The 14,945-nt window shown below is 39.0% G+C and overlaps 1 protein-coding gene across 1 annotated transcript in view; it reads right to left on the bottom strand.

The window, feature by feature from the left end:
- Nucleotides 1-14,945, bottom strand: part of LOC119816415 (centromere protein P) — a 206,149-nt gene that overhangs the window by 189,647 nt on the left and 1,557 nt on the right. The window contains exons 2-3 of the mRNA XM_038333036.1: nt 13,162-13,340; nt 8,678-8,766 (exon numbers count right to left, since the gene is read on the bottom strand). Of these exons, the coding sequence (XP_038188964.1) occupies nt 8,678-8,766; nt 13,162-13,340 (268 nt within the window). The remainder of the gene's footprint in view (nt 1-8,677; nt 8,767-13,161; nt 13,341-14,945) is intronic.

The raw sequence follows: 14,945 nt of genomic DNA, 5'->3' as shown, positions 1-14,945 counted from the left end.
AGACACCATGGGGGTCGGGATCTATCAAGTCTATCCATAAAATTCAAAGTATAATATAACACTCCCTGTTCATCAACATTAACCCATTTATTCCCTTGCTCATCATACACCCCCGTGTATGGCAAGGGTTTTGCTGTAGTCTTATACATTCCCATACTGTGCTTCCCTATCCCACAGCTGTTCCTAAAGAGATAATCCTTGTCTTGTAGATATAAAGAATATCATTATTAAAAAATTTGTGTAAAGTCCATATCCCGCATAGCCAGCTAGCTAATCGAGAAACCCATCAACAGTGGCCAATACTGGGACGTCTGCCATTGACCTCCAGGAAGCCTAGCCCATAGTACACGTAGCTCCCATCTGGTATAATGATGTATGTCATGTCACACAGATGACACTAAAGTTGGTGTGGTAATGAACTGAGAAAAATTTTTAACATAAGCATGATGAGGAAAAGATAAAAACTAAAAATAAAAGACATAAACTAAAAGACTCATAAAACAAATGACTACATTTGCAAAGTTAGGATCTTACTAGTAGTAGATAAATGCAAATTAAAAACAAGTGACATCTTAACTGAACAGAAATTTATAAATGCTACTGCCAGGATCTCAGGGCAAAGTACTTGTCTAGTATGTGCCAGGCCCTGGTATTGGGCAGGGGTTGCCACAGGTAAAGATACACACAAACTTGGCACCAGAAATATAAACTGGACCTTTGGAAATCATTCTAACAGCGAATTGCCTAAATATTCATTTATATCATTCTTACACTTTAGATTCCTATAAGATTCTGGGCTAGGGCTGGAGAGATGGCTTAGAGGTTAAGAGCACTGGCTGTTCTTCCAGAGGACCTGAATTCAATTCCCAGCAACCACATGGTAGCTTACAACCATCTCTAATAAGATCTGGTGCCCTCTTCTGAACTGCAGGGATACACGCATGAAGAACACTGTATACATAATTAAATAAATCTTTTAAGAAAAATGATTCCGCACTAAAGTAAAATAGAGAAAGCCTTACTACTAAAGATATTTATAATAGTGGTATTTATTACCAAAAGCCAGAAACAATTTCATCACTAATGAAAACAATTTCAGACATTTTCTGTCATTTGTTTGAGACAGGGTCTCTGTCCTGGAACTCACTATATAGAGCAGGCTGGCTGGGAACTCATAAGGAGCCAATGCTTTAACCCCTGCCCTCAGCACCACTCCTGCCATGTCTCAACCTTACCCTTACCACTTCACCACCAAACATTTTTAAAGATAGTAACTTTTCAAACTGCATATACTTTTAAGGCAGGATTCAGTTTCCCATAGGTGGTAAGGGAAAAGGTCTATGGTCAAACTACAAGCTGATCAAAAAAGCATGGGTTCAAAGAGAGCATAATTCAATCAATAGCCAGCAGGACACAAGACAAGGTTAGAGACCAGCAACAACTAAAGGGTAAGCAACTTGCAATACCAGCCCGTGTTTGTGACTGCCAGCAGGTCAGCTAAGGTTGGCAGCTAACAAAGAAACTTAAAAATGGATAGATATGGGTTTCCGTAAATGATCACCATCATTACTGGGCAAACAGCATGTGATCATCTCCAGCTGGACCAGGGAGGCATTTGCAGAGCTTACTGCCTCTCTGCCTGCTTGGCCCAAGGACATGCCTAGAGACTGAACCAATTTCAACAAAAACTGTCTTAGTCTTTGTCTAGTTTCTGTAATGTCATGTGTGAAACCACCAGACATGCAGCTCATAATTTCCCCTTTCTTAGGACACTTCACACTTGGAGGAGTTTCTCTAACTTTTCCTTAATATCTCATTTTTCCTTAATAAATCTGCATTGACTTTGCTTATTCCTCCTTCATTTGCAATTTTATCTATCACTGACATATAAGGAACTTAGATGATGTCTCAGGTTGACTTTTGGTGCCTGTTGATTATTAGTCACCTTAATTCCTAGATCAAGCCTTTCTGGGCTGAGAGATACCTCTTTGCTTTCAAAGATGTGTACCTTCATGAAACACAATATATTAGGGTTTCAATGTCTAGATTCAGATATTCAAATAAGCAGATTACCTTTAAAGCCTGTGGTGATGAAATTGTATTCTCTTCATTTAAAAAAAATAGTTGTTACTTTTTAGTATTTTTGTTCCAGGGAGAGAAGTTATGTAAACACACTCTACCATCCTTCAAACTTATACTGCACAGGTTATGGAAGACTGAATCTGTGTGCACATTTGTTCTAACTGTCTGAAAATTCTTCACAAACACTGCAGTGCTGACAACACCGGACAGTCAGCTGGAGGAAATGAATTCTGTGTTACAAACACCTTTGACAAGAGTTGCACCAATTAAAGCAATTCCTCATACTCTCAACACAGATTTCCCCATCTGTTTCTAATAATTTACTAACAGAATTTAAGGGCACTGTGTTGGCTAGTTTTAAGTCAACTTGACAGACACTAACGTCATCTGAGAGGAAGGATCCTCAATTAAAAAATGCCTCCATAGCCAGAACCTGGAAACAACCTAAATGCCCCTCAACTGAAGAATGGATAAGGAAAATGTGGTACATTTACACAATGGAGTACTACACAGCAGAAAAAATAATGACAGTTTGAATTTTGCAGAAAAATGGATGGAACTAGAAAACATTATTTTGAGTGAGGTAACCCAGACACAGAAAGACAATTTTCATATGTATTCACTCATTGGTGGTTTTTAAACAAAGCAAAGAAAACTAGCCTACAAACCACAATCCCAGAGAACTTAGACAACAATGAGGACACCAAGAGAGACTTGCATAGATATAATCTACACAGGAAGTAGAAAGTAGAAAAAGACAAGATCTCCTGAGTAAATTGGGAGCATGGGGACCTTGGGGGAGGGCTGAAGGGGGGAGGGAAGAGGCAAGGAGGGGAGCAGAGAAAAATGTAAAGTTCAATAAAAATAAATTAAAAAAAATGCCTCCATAAGAATTTTCTTAATTAATGATTGATATAGGAGTATCCAGACCATTACGGGTAGTGCCATCCCTCGACTGGGAGTCCTGGGTTCTATAAGAAAGCAGGCTGAGCAAGACATGAGGAACAAGCCAGTAAGCAGCACCCTCCAGGGCCTCTGCAGCAGCTCCTACCTCCAGGTTCCTGCCCTGTTTGAGTTCCTGTCCTGACTTCCGTCTATGATGAACAGTGCTGGGGATGTGTGAACCAACCCTTTCCTCCAAGTTGCTTTGGTCATGATGTTTTAGCACAGCAATAGTAACCCTAACTAGGTCAGGCACTTTGGTTCAAATGCTGTACTAATAATATTTATTATGCAAAAATAAGTATTAATATGATCAAAATGTGTTATTTATATCTTTAAATTTTCTGACAGCTAAATAGCTCCCTCTAGTGGAATGTTTGATTTTAGGGAAAAAAAATCCAACACGTTCTGTCTTTACTTTTTTTCTAACAATATCAACAGTAAAAATGTGCTTTTCTGTTGCTATTGATAAACACCATTCCCAAAAGCAACTTGTGGGAGGGTAAAAATGTATTATGTTACACATTCAGGTTAGTCAGTCACTCAGGGAAGTCAGGACAGGAATTCAAGCAGGAAATTAAAGCAGAAACAATGGAGGAATGCAGCTTATTGGGCTGCTTACTAGCTTAGGCTCAACTAGATATTTTGTTGCTGTTGTTTTGTTTTGTTTTTTGACTATGTAGATGATCAGGATGGCCTTGAACTCAGATCGACTCCTCTCTGTCCCCCAAGTGGGATTAAAGGCATGTGCCACTACTGCCTGCTTCAGCTAGATTTTTTATACATTTCAGGACCATCTGCCTAGGGATAGTGTCATCTATATCAAGCATCAATCAATACAATCTCCCATAAATATATCCCCAGGCCAATATGATCTCAAAATTCTCTCTTCCCAGGTGACTTTAGGACAATATAAATCTAACCAGCACAACAGTAAAACCATTTTAGAAGATATCTACATTTATCAATCAATCTCAATTTATATGTACATTTCCTTTGACCTCACAATTCTAATTTTTAAAGGGAGTTTCAGGACAGCTAGAGCTATTACTCAGAGATACCCTGTCTTGGGCAGGGAAGAAAGAATCTTTAAAAAGATTTAAAGCATATGAATATTTTGTTTGCATGTATGTATGTGTACCATGTACATTCCTGGTGCCCTCAGAAGTCAAAAAGCATCAGATTCTTTGGAACTGGAGTTCCAGATAGTTGTGAGCCATCGTGTAGGTGAAAGAAACTGAATCCAGGTCCTCTGTATGAGCAACAAGTGCTTTTAACTGCTTAGCCATCTCTTCAGCCTTGAACCCAGTAAATCTATAAGGAGGACTTCTACTACCTACACAGTGAGTGTGGCAGCACATGCCTGGAATTGAAGTGCTTAGAAGGCTGAAGCAGATGAACTTGAGTTCAAAGCCAAGCTGAAGAAGGCAAGACCTTACCCCCAACCCCCACACACCCCAATAAAGTAAGCTATTAATAAAAAAAAATCCTCATTACTTCCTTTTGTTCAAATTCTTTTTTTTAAATATTTATTTATTTATTTATTATGTATACAATATTCTGTCTGTGTGTATGACTGCAGGCCAGAAGAGGGCACCAGACCTCACTAAAGATGGCTCTCTGGCCTGGAGAGGGAGGGAGTGGGGGTGTGGGTGGAAGGGAGGGGAGGGAAGGGGGGAGGAGAAGGGGAGGAGATAGAGATTTTTTTAAAAAAAATATTTATTTATTTATTATGTATACAATATTCTGTCTACATGTATGCCTGCAGGCCAGAAGAGGGCACCAGACCTCATTACAGATGGTTGTGAGCCACCATGTGGTTGCTGGGAATTGAACTCAGGACCTCTGGAAGAGTAGGCAATGCTCTTAACCTCTGAGCCATCTCTCCAGCCCCTTTTGTTCAAATTCTGAGAAACAAAGAAATATAAAAAGGGCTTTCGTCCAATAACTATTGACAACTCCTATATAAGAGATCCCCAAGGCCCTGTTAGTTCCACAGCTATCTGCAGTTCTTTCCAACATCTTACTCGCCAGTGTTCCTTTAAGAGTCATAAATTTTAAAAGGTCCAGAGAGAAAATGGGTGCTCAAGAGAGCCAAGGAAAGCACGCTTTTCTACAGCACATTGTTAGCAAAAAACTAAGTAGTCATCAAAATGCCTATATAATTTTAAATATGAACCATACCGTCTCTTTGGAAACTGAATTGCAGTATTCAGTCTCTCAAAAACTTTCAACAGTTCCTCTCATATTTTTCTGCATCCTTAAAGTACGTAAGGCAGAAACCATTTAGTGTGCCTAATGCTTTCTTGCCCTGAATTTTCATTGGCCTACAGTGACAAAAGTACAGAACTCAACACTGTGATTTGAGTAATCATTTGTGCCCAGTCCCACTAATGACAACATAATTAATCTTTGGACACAACACATCTTGAAAAGTACAGCTCCACTTAACTCCTTGTTCAGATCAAACTTGGAATAGTCTGTGTTCAATTGGATTTGTGAACAAACTTTTCAAAACAAGCCTTGTTTTGTTCATAGCAAAATTTCTCTCCAGGAAACCATGAAGTAACTGTGAAAGACATATGATATAATGTCCCGCAAACCTGGCATCAGAGGGATAACAAGCAACCTCCACAAGCCATGAAACCCTGCTGGGTTATACCTGGCCTTGCTCTGGAGTTTTCACACAGCCTCTAGGTCTTCCTTTACAAATACCTTTCGTTGCCCAATGTGAATCTTGACTGAGAGTTCCCCACGGATATAAAGCCTATGCAAAACTTGGTTTAAAGGAAACCTAGAAAACCATGGTACCTCATCAATCAGGTATTTGCACCTGGCAATGTATTGTCAGAAGCTTCTATCAGTTTGTTTTTAAATATGAGAATCTACTAGCTAAAGTGTAAATATAGAAAAAAATAAAGATGCTGAGAGGCAAAGGGTAAGGAGCTTCAGTTCACCGAAACTGAGCCCCTTGCAGCCACAGAGGCTAAGTTCATTCTCATGTGTTTCTCAGTCTTCATTTCTCGGACCCATGTGAACTCACACATCCGTGCTGAAATACACATGACAAAGACATAAGCATCTGAAACAGAAAACGCCAACAAGACCTTAAGGCCAACAACAGGATATCAGAGTCAATTACCAGACATGTCTGCATACTAGACTACAGAAGTCCTAAGAGAAGAAGCTGACATGGTCTGATACCACCAAATTGCCACAGGCTAGTCTGCACCTATAAATGGACACCGCCATGCAAGAAAACAGATGGTATAGTACCAACCTGAGGTGAGAAACAAAATTGGTCAAAAACAAAGGAAATTCAGTTGGTCAGACTATATAACTATTTACAGTGGGAAAAACCTAAGAGTTCCTAGGTCACACAAAGGAAAACATGGGGCCTTAAAACAGGCTGTTCAACCTGATGAAACAATCAATTGGGCTCATGCTACAGTCCACTCTTTAACAGAGATCTTCATGTAGGTCATGAAGTGACCCTGTAGTGCCCTAAGGTTGGTGTCCATTTGAGAACAGTATAACTTAAATAAGATCACTCATCAAGCCAGGCAGTGGTGACGCATGCCTTTAATCCCAGCACTTGGGAGGAAGCGGCAGGTGGATCTCTGTGAGTTCGAGGGCAGCCTGGTCTACAAGAGCTAGTTCCAGGACAGGCACAAAGCCACAGAGAAACCTTGTCTCAAAAAAGATCATCAAGTATGCCTTAACATGTGAAAATGTTAACTGTTATGAGAGTCAAAGTTCTCAGAAAGAAGCGACACCTTCAAGATGAAACCTTTCGCAAGACTCATTAGAGCTTTGATGACTGTAGAGAGTTTGGAATGTTTCAAGTCCAGAGCCAAATTACAATTTGTCTTGGGCTACTTTTAGTCCCCCAAATAGCCATTCCTTTCCCTCCTGTGTGACTAACATATAAAAACTATTTAGAACCTATTAACTTTTGACAGACCACTAGCTTCCACCAACATAGCAGGCTAAGAACGTCACCAGAGAGCATCTTAGGCCTATAGTAGAGATCTCCCCACTTTACTGTATCTCATTGAGATGAAAATTGTATTTTTGAATTAACGAATGTATTTTGTTCAGCTGGTATTTGGAACACCACGCTGTGTTTTCTTGGTCACATTGGTAATAGTGAAGGGTGGTACTGAAGTGAGTGATTGTTGGGAGCTCTGTCATCAGATAGTCCACAACCCATCCTTAGCCTGCCCCAGGCTAATAACAGCAAGTGACATTAACAGCACAGAGAAGAAAAAGCTCAAAGCCTACACATTTGAACTTCATGCTTGAATTGTTTTTATTATATGGCTCTCTGACATGTAGACACAGGGTACTAACAGAGTCATTGACATCTGTCCCAGTTAAAAAAAAAAAAAAAGACACAATTTGGGGCTTGTTCCATGGCTGAGGATCCAGCTAGAATAAGGAATCCTGGCACCCGAGACTGAATGCTTGAGTACAGCTTGTCTACAGAACTTGAGGTGACCACAGTCTGTCCACACTTCATCCACCTGATATGAGACCAAGACAGCCTTTCTATCCTTCCTGGCTCTGTTCTTTGTAAAAATTTCTTATAAACCCAGATGGCAAAACCAAATGGTTGAAACTTCTGCTATCAAAGCATGTGTCCAGCTAGGCTGGTTCTCAAACTTATGACTAGATTTGACTCTCTTCAGAGGCAGCCTCTGGCTGTTGAGCCTGTTCTGCTTTAGCTGTTCTATTCCAGCCCACAGGGCTACAAATGACGATTCTGTCTACTACACTACCTTGAAGTCTAAGCCAAAGGCATGTCTTCCTGTGTCTGTTGGCAGTCCAAAATCACCTGCAGGATCTTTCAACATGGTTGTGACCCCAAAATGATGGCTACCTGAGAGACCCTACACAAGGACACCCAACTTGGCTGTTCCCACATTCCTGACACATAAAAAAGGTAGTTTTTTTGTTATTCCAAATAATAACTGTTAGGAAATTTGTTACACAAAAATAATTAAAAGATAATAGTTTCCCCATCAGCTAACTGCTGGCAGCATGCAAAAACTGATTTCATAACCTCAGAGACTTCCATTGGGATCCTAAAACCATTTCCTACCTAGCTTAAAATAAAGCACATAAAGGCTCAGCACCAATTCCATCATCTTCAGTTGAGAGAGTGTTGTAGAATATTTGTGCAACGTGAAGAAGTATTAGTATGATTGGTGTAATAAAAGGCTGAATAGCCAATAGCTAGGCAGGAGAGATAGATGGGACTTCTGGGCAGAGAGAGCTCGCTGGGAAGAAGTCAGGGTACCCTAACCCAACCCTAACCCAGGATGGGTAGTATAGAGTAAAGGTAACTGAGTCACGTATGTAAAAGAATGTAGATTAAAAGATATGGATTAATTTAAGTTGTAAGAACTTATAAGTTATAAGCCTAAACTAAGGCCAATCTCTTAAGTCTTAAATCTCTGTGTTTTTTGTGAGCTAGTGGTCCAAAGAAAAATCTGTCTACAAGAAGGTACTCTAAAATTTTTTTTAGCAGTGTGCTATAAAGAAACCCTGGCTTACACACTCTTTCTCATCTCAACCACTGTAGTGACTTAACTATGAGAACTGCTTCTCATAGGAAAAAAAGTCTGCTACCACAACATGCTCAAGTTACCTCAACTTGCAGAACCTGAAATTCCAGTTGAAATGTAACCATGCTGCAATTTCCTGATAATCTGTGTTTCTGTAGAACCTTCTTTGTATCTGTTAATTAGAAAATTAAATATTTTATGTAAAAGAATACATTTCTTCAAATACTTACTTACATGACTATCTACTTGCAAGTAGATTTATAAAAGTATACATTAGCAGTCAATTTAAAAAAATCTGGAAGGTCTGGGGCTGGAGCAATGGCTCAGTGGTAAAGATCACTGCCTATTCTTCCAGAGGATCCAGGTTCAATTCCCAGCACCCACATGGCAGCTAACAACTGAAACTCCAGTGTCTGACACCCTCACAGACATACACGCAGGCAAAAACACCAACACACATAAAATAAAGAAATTTTTAAAAAAATCTGTATGATCATGTCAAAGAAATTGGTCTTATAAAAGAGAATTACAGAAAATGTATAATTTCAAGTTCTCAAGTCTATCTAGTTAAGGTAAGTAACACACCACACATACACACACACACACACACACACACAGTATAACACTAAATAAGTCTGAATCATGTTAACTGTCATATGTTTTATTTTCATTTTTTAAAATTTACTTACTTGGTTTTATTTTGAGACAGGGTATCTCTCTATATATATAGTCCTTGCTATACTGGAACTCACTATGTAAACCATGTTGGCCTCAAACTCAGAGACTGGCCTGTCTCTGCCTTCAGAATACTGGGATTAAAGGCTTGTACCACCACACCTAGCCTTTATTTAAATTTTTTTCATATTTATTCACATGCGTATGTGTGTCTACGTGTGTGTGTGTGATGCATGTAGAGGTCAGAGGACAACTTGAGGGATCAGTTCTCTTCTTCCACTATGTGGGTTCCAGTGTGTAAACTCTGGTCATTTGGCTGGGTGATAGCGCCTTTATCTGCTGAGTCGTCCATCTTGCCTATCTGAATTTTTTCAATATTACCTTCTTGTTTGTGGATTTATTTTGACATTACTGTTATCACCACAATTATACCAGAGTAATACTAGCTGGTTTTCCCTACAGTTTCCAAATGAGCTCATTACCATTATAATCATATATGGAGCATTATGGCTGGCCTCTGGCTCCTGATATACACCCGACTCTAGTATTACGACACAGAAGGTACTTTCCCAGCCAGGAGGAAGCTATTTTTGTCCTAATCCATTAATATGTCCACCTTTCTAACTCACATTTCAAAGATTCAATTGGCATTTTCCAAAACTCAGAACTAGATATTCATGCCTCTTTTACTTTGGTTTCATGGTCCTTTACATTACCACAATGTTATTTCAAGACATAGCTAAAAACAATAACAAATCTGTGTGTTTACTTTTCTTACCCCTCAAATGTCCACTAAAGGTGTGCATGATGTTGCACATCTTTAATCATCCCAGCACTAGAGAAGCAGAGGCATGAGGATTGCTATGTGTTCCAGACTAGCCAGGGCTACATAAAGAGATACCATCTTAAAACAAACAAATAAAAACAAAACAAAAACCCAAACCAAATAATAGTAACAACAACAAAAATCCCACTAAAATGTCTTGTGGAATATTTAACGAGGCAAAGATGTGCTACATTTGTTTATGCTGTGGAATATTACTTTAATTGTGTAAAAGTGTTACATTTGTTTCTGCTGTATTTAATTATGAAAAGATGTGTTGTTGTTTCACCTTGCTAAGGCACCTGACTGGTCTAATAAAAAGTTGAATGCTAATAGCTAGGCAGAAGAGGGATAGGCAAGATTGGCAGGCAGAGAGAATAAATAGGAGAACAAGACAGGAGGAGGAGAAAATAAGGGGAAAAAAGAGGGAGATGCTCAGGGCCAGCCAGCCAGGCAGTCACCACCAGCTAGACAGAGTAAACAGAAACAAAAGGGAAAAAGCCCCAAGGCAAAATGCAGATGAAGAGAAACAGGTTGATTTAAGTTAAAAGAGCTAGCCAGAAACAAGCCTAAGCTAGGTCAAGCATTCAAAACTAATAAATCTCCATGTCATGACTTGGAGCTAGTTGGTGGCACCAAAGAAAAAACCTAGTACAAAAATGAGTTCAAATGGTATGTTTGAAATATCACAAGTACCATTTAAATGCTTAAAATGCAATACTCTTAACAGCTCTATCATTTTTACATGTGTTTACTCATGTACCCAAGTCAAGATGTCCCACTTTTATAGTACCTTGAAAGTTTCCCTCATCTTCTATCACAGACTTTCTTTTTTCTTTCTTTTTTGTTTTGTTTTGTTTTTTGAGACAGGGTCTCTCTGTGTAGTTCTGTCTGTAGACCAGGATGGCCTTGAACTCACAGAGCTCTGCCTACCTCTGCTTCCCAAGTGCTGGGATTAAAGGTGTGCACCACCATGACCTGGCTCCACAGACTATTTCTTACGTCCAGAGAGTTAGGAATTACCCTGAGGTGCTGGGGCAACGGCTCAGAGATTAAAAACACTAGCCATTCTTCCAGAGGACCTGAGTTCAATTCCCAGTAACCACATGGTGGCTCACAACCATCTCTAGTGGGATCTGATGCCTTCTTCTGGCATAAAGGCACTCATCTACATAAAATAAAGAAATCTTAAAAAAAATAAGAATTATCCTGACTACATGGAGGTATGTAGTTTTACTAAGGAAGTTCTTTTTGAGAAGGACACAACACTACAAAGATAAAGAAGCCAGGAAAGAAAGGAACAACTTCATTTTGGAAGCTGAAAACCCGATGAATGGATTAGATAGTGCACAGACATGGAAGATCTAGGAGAACTAAAATGCAAAAAAATAAAATCTGAATGCAAAAAATAAATCTAAACACTGACTTTTAGAAAAATTCAAAACAGATCACAGATATACACAATAAAAACAAAGATTTCCCCTAGCAGTAGTGGTGTACACCTTTAATCCCAGCACTCAGGAGGCAGAGAGATGTGGATCTCTGTGAGTTCGAGGCCAGTCTAGTTTACAGAGCGAGTTCCAGGACAGAATCCAAAGCTACAGAGAAACCCTGTCTCGAACCACCTTCCCCCATTTGCAAAAACAAAAAAACAAAAAAAACCATAATTCATAGAGTATAATACTGAAGAAAATCCAGGTGATCTTGGGCTTTGCCCCCCCCCCCAAAAAAAGGACCAGCCTTGTTATATGGTGGCTTGGGGGCATCAAAACACTTGGCACCAAGCTTAAGAGCCCAGCTTTGTGGGAAGTAGAAAAAGACAAGATCTCCTGAGTAAATTGGGAGCATGGGGGACCTTGGGAGAGGGTTGAAGGGGAAGGGAAAGGGAGGGGAGAGGCGAGAGGCAGGGAAGGGAGCAGAGAAAAATGTAGCGCTCAATAAAAATAAATTTAAAAAAATTTAAAAAAGGGGGGCCCAGCTTTGATACCTGGAACCCACATGGTTCAATTCAGTTCAATTCCTCTAACTTTGACACAAGTCATGTGTGCTCACACATACACACATAAATATGTAAATGTAATTTTTAAAAAGTAATAAAAAGTCAAAATGTGGTAAAAGATGAATCTTGAATGTAATCTTAGAAATAACATATCACTTAATTTGCAAATGAGATGCCTAGGCCCACATAAATACTGTGATTTTAGTCTAAATTTTGCTTTTTTCATTATGAAAGTATACAACACATATGAATTACATATATACACATTATAATAAACTCTAAGTGCTTTTTAAATTTGAATAGACCAATTGTTTTTCATTGCAGTAATAAAGTTTATTTTTCTAGAAAATTGGGAATACATGGGAATACAAAAGAGAAAAAAATCTATATGCCACCACCCAAAGAAAATAAACAATTAAAAAATTCTAAAATTTTATCCTAGCCTCTTTCCTTTGAATATTTATTCCCCAAAATGCATTCATGCCACATCTCATTTTAATATATGTATATCATGCCTTTGTGTAATGTAGAAACCAGCATGTCACTTAATAATTATTATTCAAGTATAGAATTATTAAAAGAAAAGGTACTGTAGGCGGGACAGCTTTCATTTAGTGAAAATCATCTCTGAAATAATTTGTTTCGCATTGAGCCATTTGCTAAATGGAATGAATTCACAGCAAAGTCACCCCCTCCACCACGATACTTAAATTTCAGTATTTTTTAAATATGAACAGATTTTTTTTTTTAAAGTAAAGAGTAAGAATAAGGCTAAGGGTTTGGTCAGCTGGTAGGGATTTTGCCTTGTAAGCATTAGAACCTACATTAGATCCTTGGAATATATGAGGGAAAAAAAAGGAGGAAGAGATCTGCAAGGGGAGCCATGGAGCCTGGTGAGTGTTACGCAGACACTAGAAGACAGGCTTTGCCTCAACAAGGTGGAAAGAGAAGAGACCCCTGAAAACTGTCCTCTGCGCTCCACAAGCACACTGTGACATATGCACCCCGCCCCAACGCACACTCAAAATAAATTTTAAAAAATCACATCCAGGTTAAAAAATAATACTTACCCATTTCCGTCACTTCAGTGTTTGTAATGTCCTCAATCTTGGAGTAATTTTTTATATTGATGCCAGTAAGTTTACTTAGAAAAGAGAGTTCAGATTTTAAATGTCCAAGCTGGCTTTTCAGGTTTTTCAAGGATTCCCATCCCTCAGAATTTGACTGGCGAAATTTTTGAAATGATTTCCTGAAAAGCAAATATCAGATATAGTCACTTGGCGACTACTAAGTGTTTTACTTACTATACAAATTGCCCTCTAGGTTCTAACCCTAGTACTGAAGGTGGGGCTTAGAGAGATGGCTCAGAGGCTAAGAACACTGGCGGTTCTTCCAGAGGACCCAATTATGGCGGCTTACAAGTCTACTTCCAGTTCTAGGGGCTATGATGCCCCCCTGATCTGGTCTCTAGTGGGCACTAGGCACACCGAGTACATAGACATACATGCAGTCAGAGAACAGGACTTTCTGAAGCTTTTTTTATCTTAGGAACTTTCAAGTAAAATGATATAAAAAAAAAAATCAACTCTACTAATCGACTCTACTCAGAGACAGACGGGGGGAGGGAAGAACATTTCAGAAATTCATGAAAATGGAGATAACAGGAAGTTATATGAAATCAAATAAGTCAAAAGGATGAATACAACTTATTTTCTCTTACCCAGATTTAAAATTCTTGTTCTCCGCCTCACCGTGTGTGTGTGTGTGTGTGTGTGTGTGTGCAAGAGAACCAGCTTTGGGGGATGCCGAAAGAGAATGGATGGGAGCAAAAAATAACAGCATATATGTAAGAAGATGCCATGATGAAATCAACTACTTTGTATGCTAACTAAAAAATAATAATAATAAAGAAAAGGAATATAAATCATCATTTCTAGTCAATGTAACAGTGGAAGCAATTAGGCAAAAGAAACTTTAGCATGAGAAAATCTGAAGCACAGGAGGAGGCAATTACTAAGTCAAGATCACTCAGCCAATAGCAAAGTCAGGATCTGAAGGTATGCAATCTTGGAATCAGTGTGGGCACATGGTTATAACTAAACAACTTTATTCCAGCTGCCAACCCTTTCAACCATTAAGATCATTTTAAAAGCATTTTTGAGGATTGGCAAGACAGCTTTGTAGGTAAAAGTACTTTTTGCCCAAGTCTGACACAGAAGTTTTATCCCCATTGGAGGAGAGAAATGACACTTGAAAGTGTCTGTTCTGTACACTGTCCTCCACATATATGCCACAACACACACGTGCTATCACTCACACACAAGACACATGCAATAATCATTTAAAAAATTAAGTAGCTTGGTACACAGGCCTCAATCATCCTTCACGATAGTGAGAAAAATGTCACATTAAATCCACACACTTTGGACTGACATTTACTATTTTCCCTGATGTAAATTCTTCTAACTTTCAACTCTATTACTGAGGGTTCTACATAAACAATCTACTGTGTTCTATCGACATCTTGTGGTGAGTAAAGAAACTATTTTCCTCTACGGTAAGACAGACACAGTGGTTCTCAAATTCTTTTTGTTTGTTTGATCAATTGATTTTGTTTTTTGAGACAGGGTTTTCTGTTTAACAATCCTTCTGGCCTGGAACTCACTCTTCAACCAGGGTGGCCTCAAACTCAGAGATCTGCCTGCCTCTGCCTCCCAAGTGCTGGGACTAAAGGTGTGCACCACCACCCAGCTTTCGTTTCTCAAACTTTTAAGTATGCATACAAAGGTATGGAAACAGGCTGTCTTGATAAAATACAAATTCTAATTTGGTAAGTGGGAGTGGAGTCAGTCTG

Source organism: Arvicola amphibius, chromosome 6 (genome assembly GCF_903992535.2).
Source record: "Arvicola amphibius chromosome 6, mArvAmp1.2, whole genome shotgun sequence".
Classification (NCBI taxonomy): Eukaryota; Metazoa; Chordata; class Mammalia; order Rodentia; family Cricetidae; genus Arvicola; species Arvicola amphibius.
This window is presented reverse-complemented; position numbering and strand designations above follow the sequence as displayed.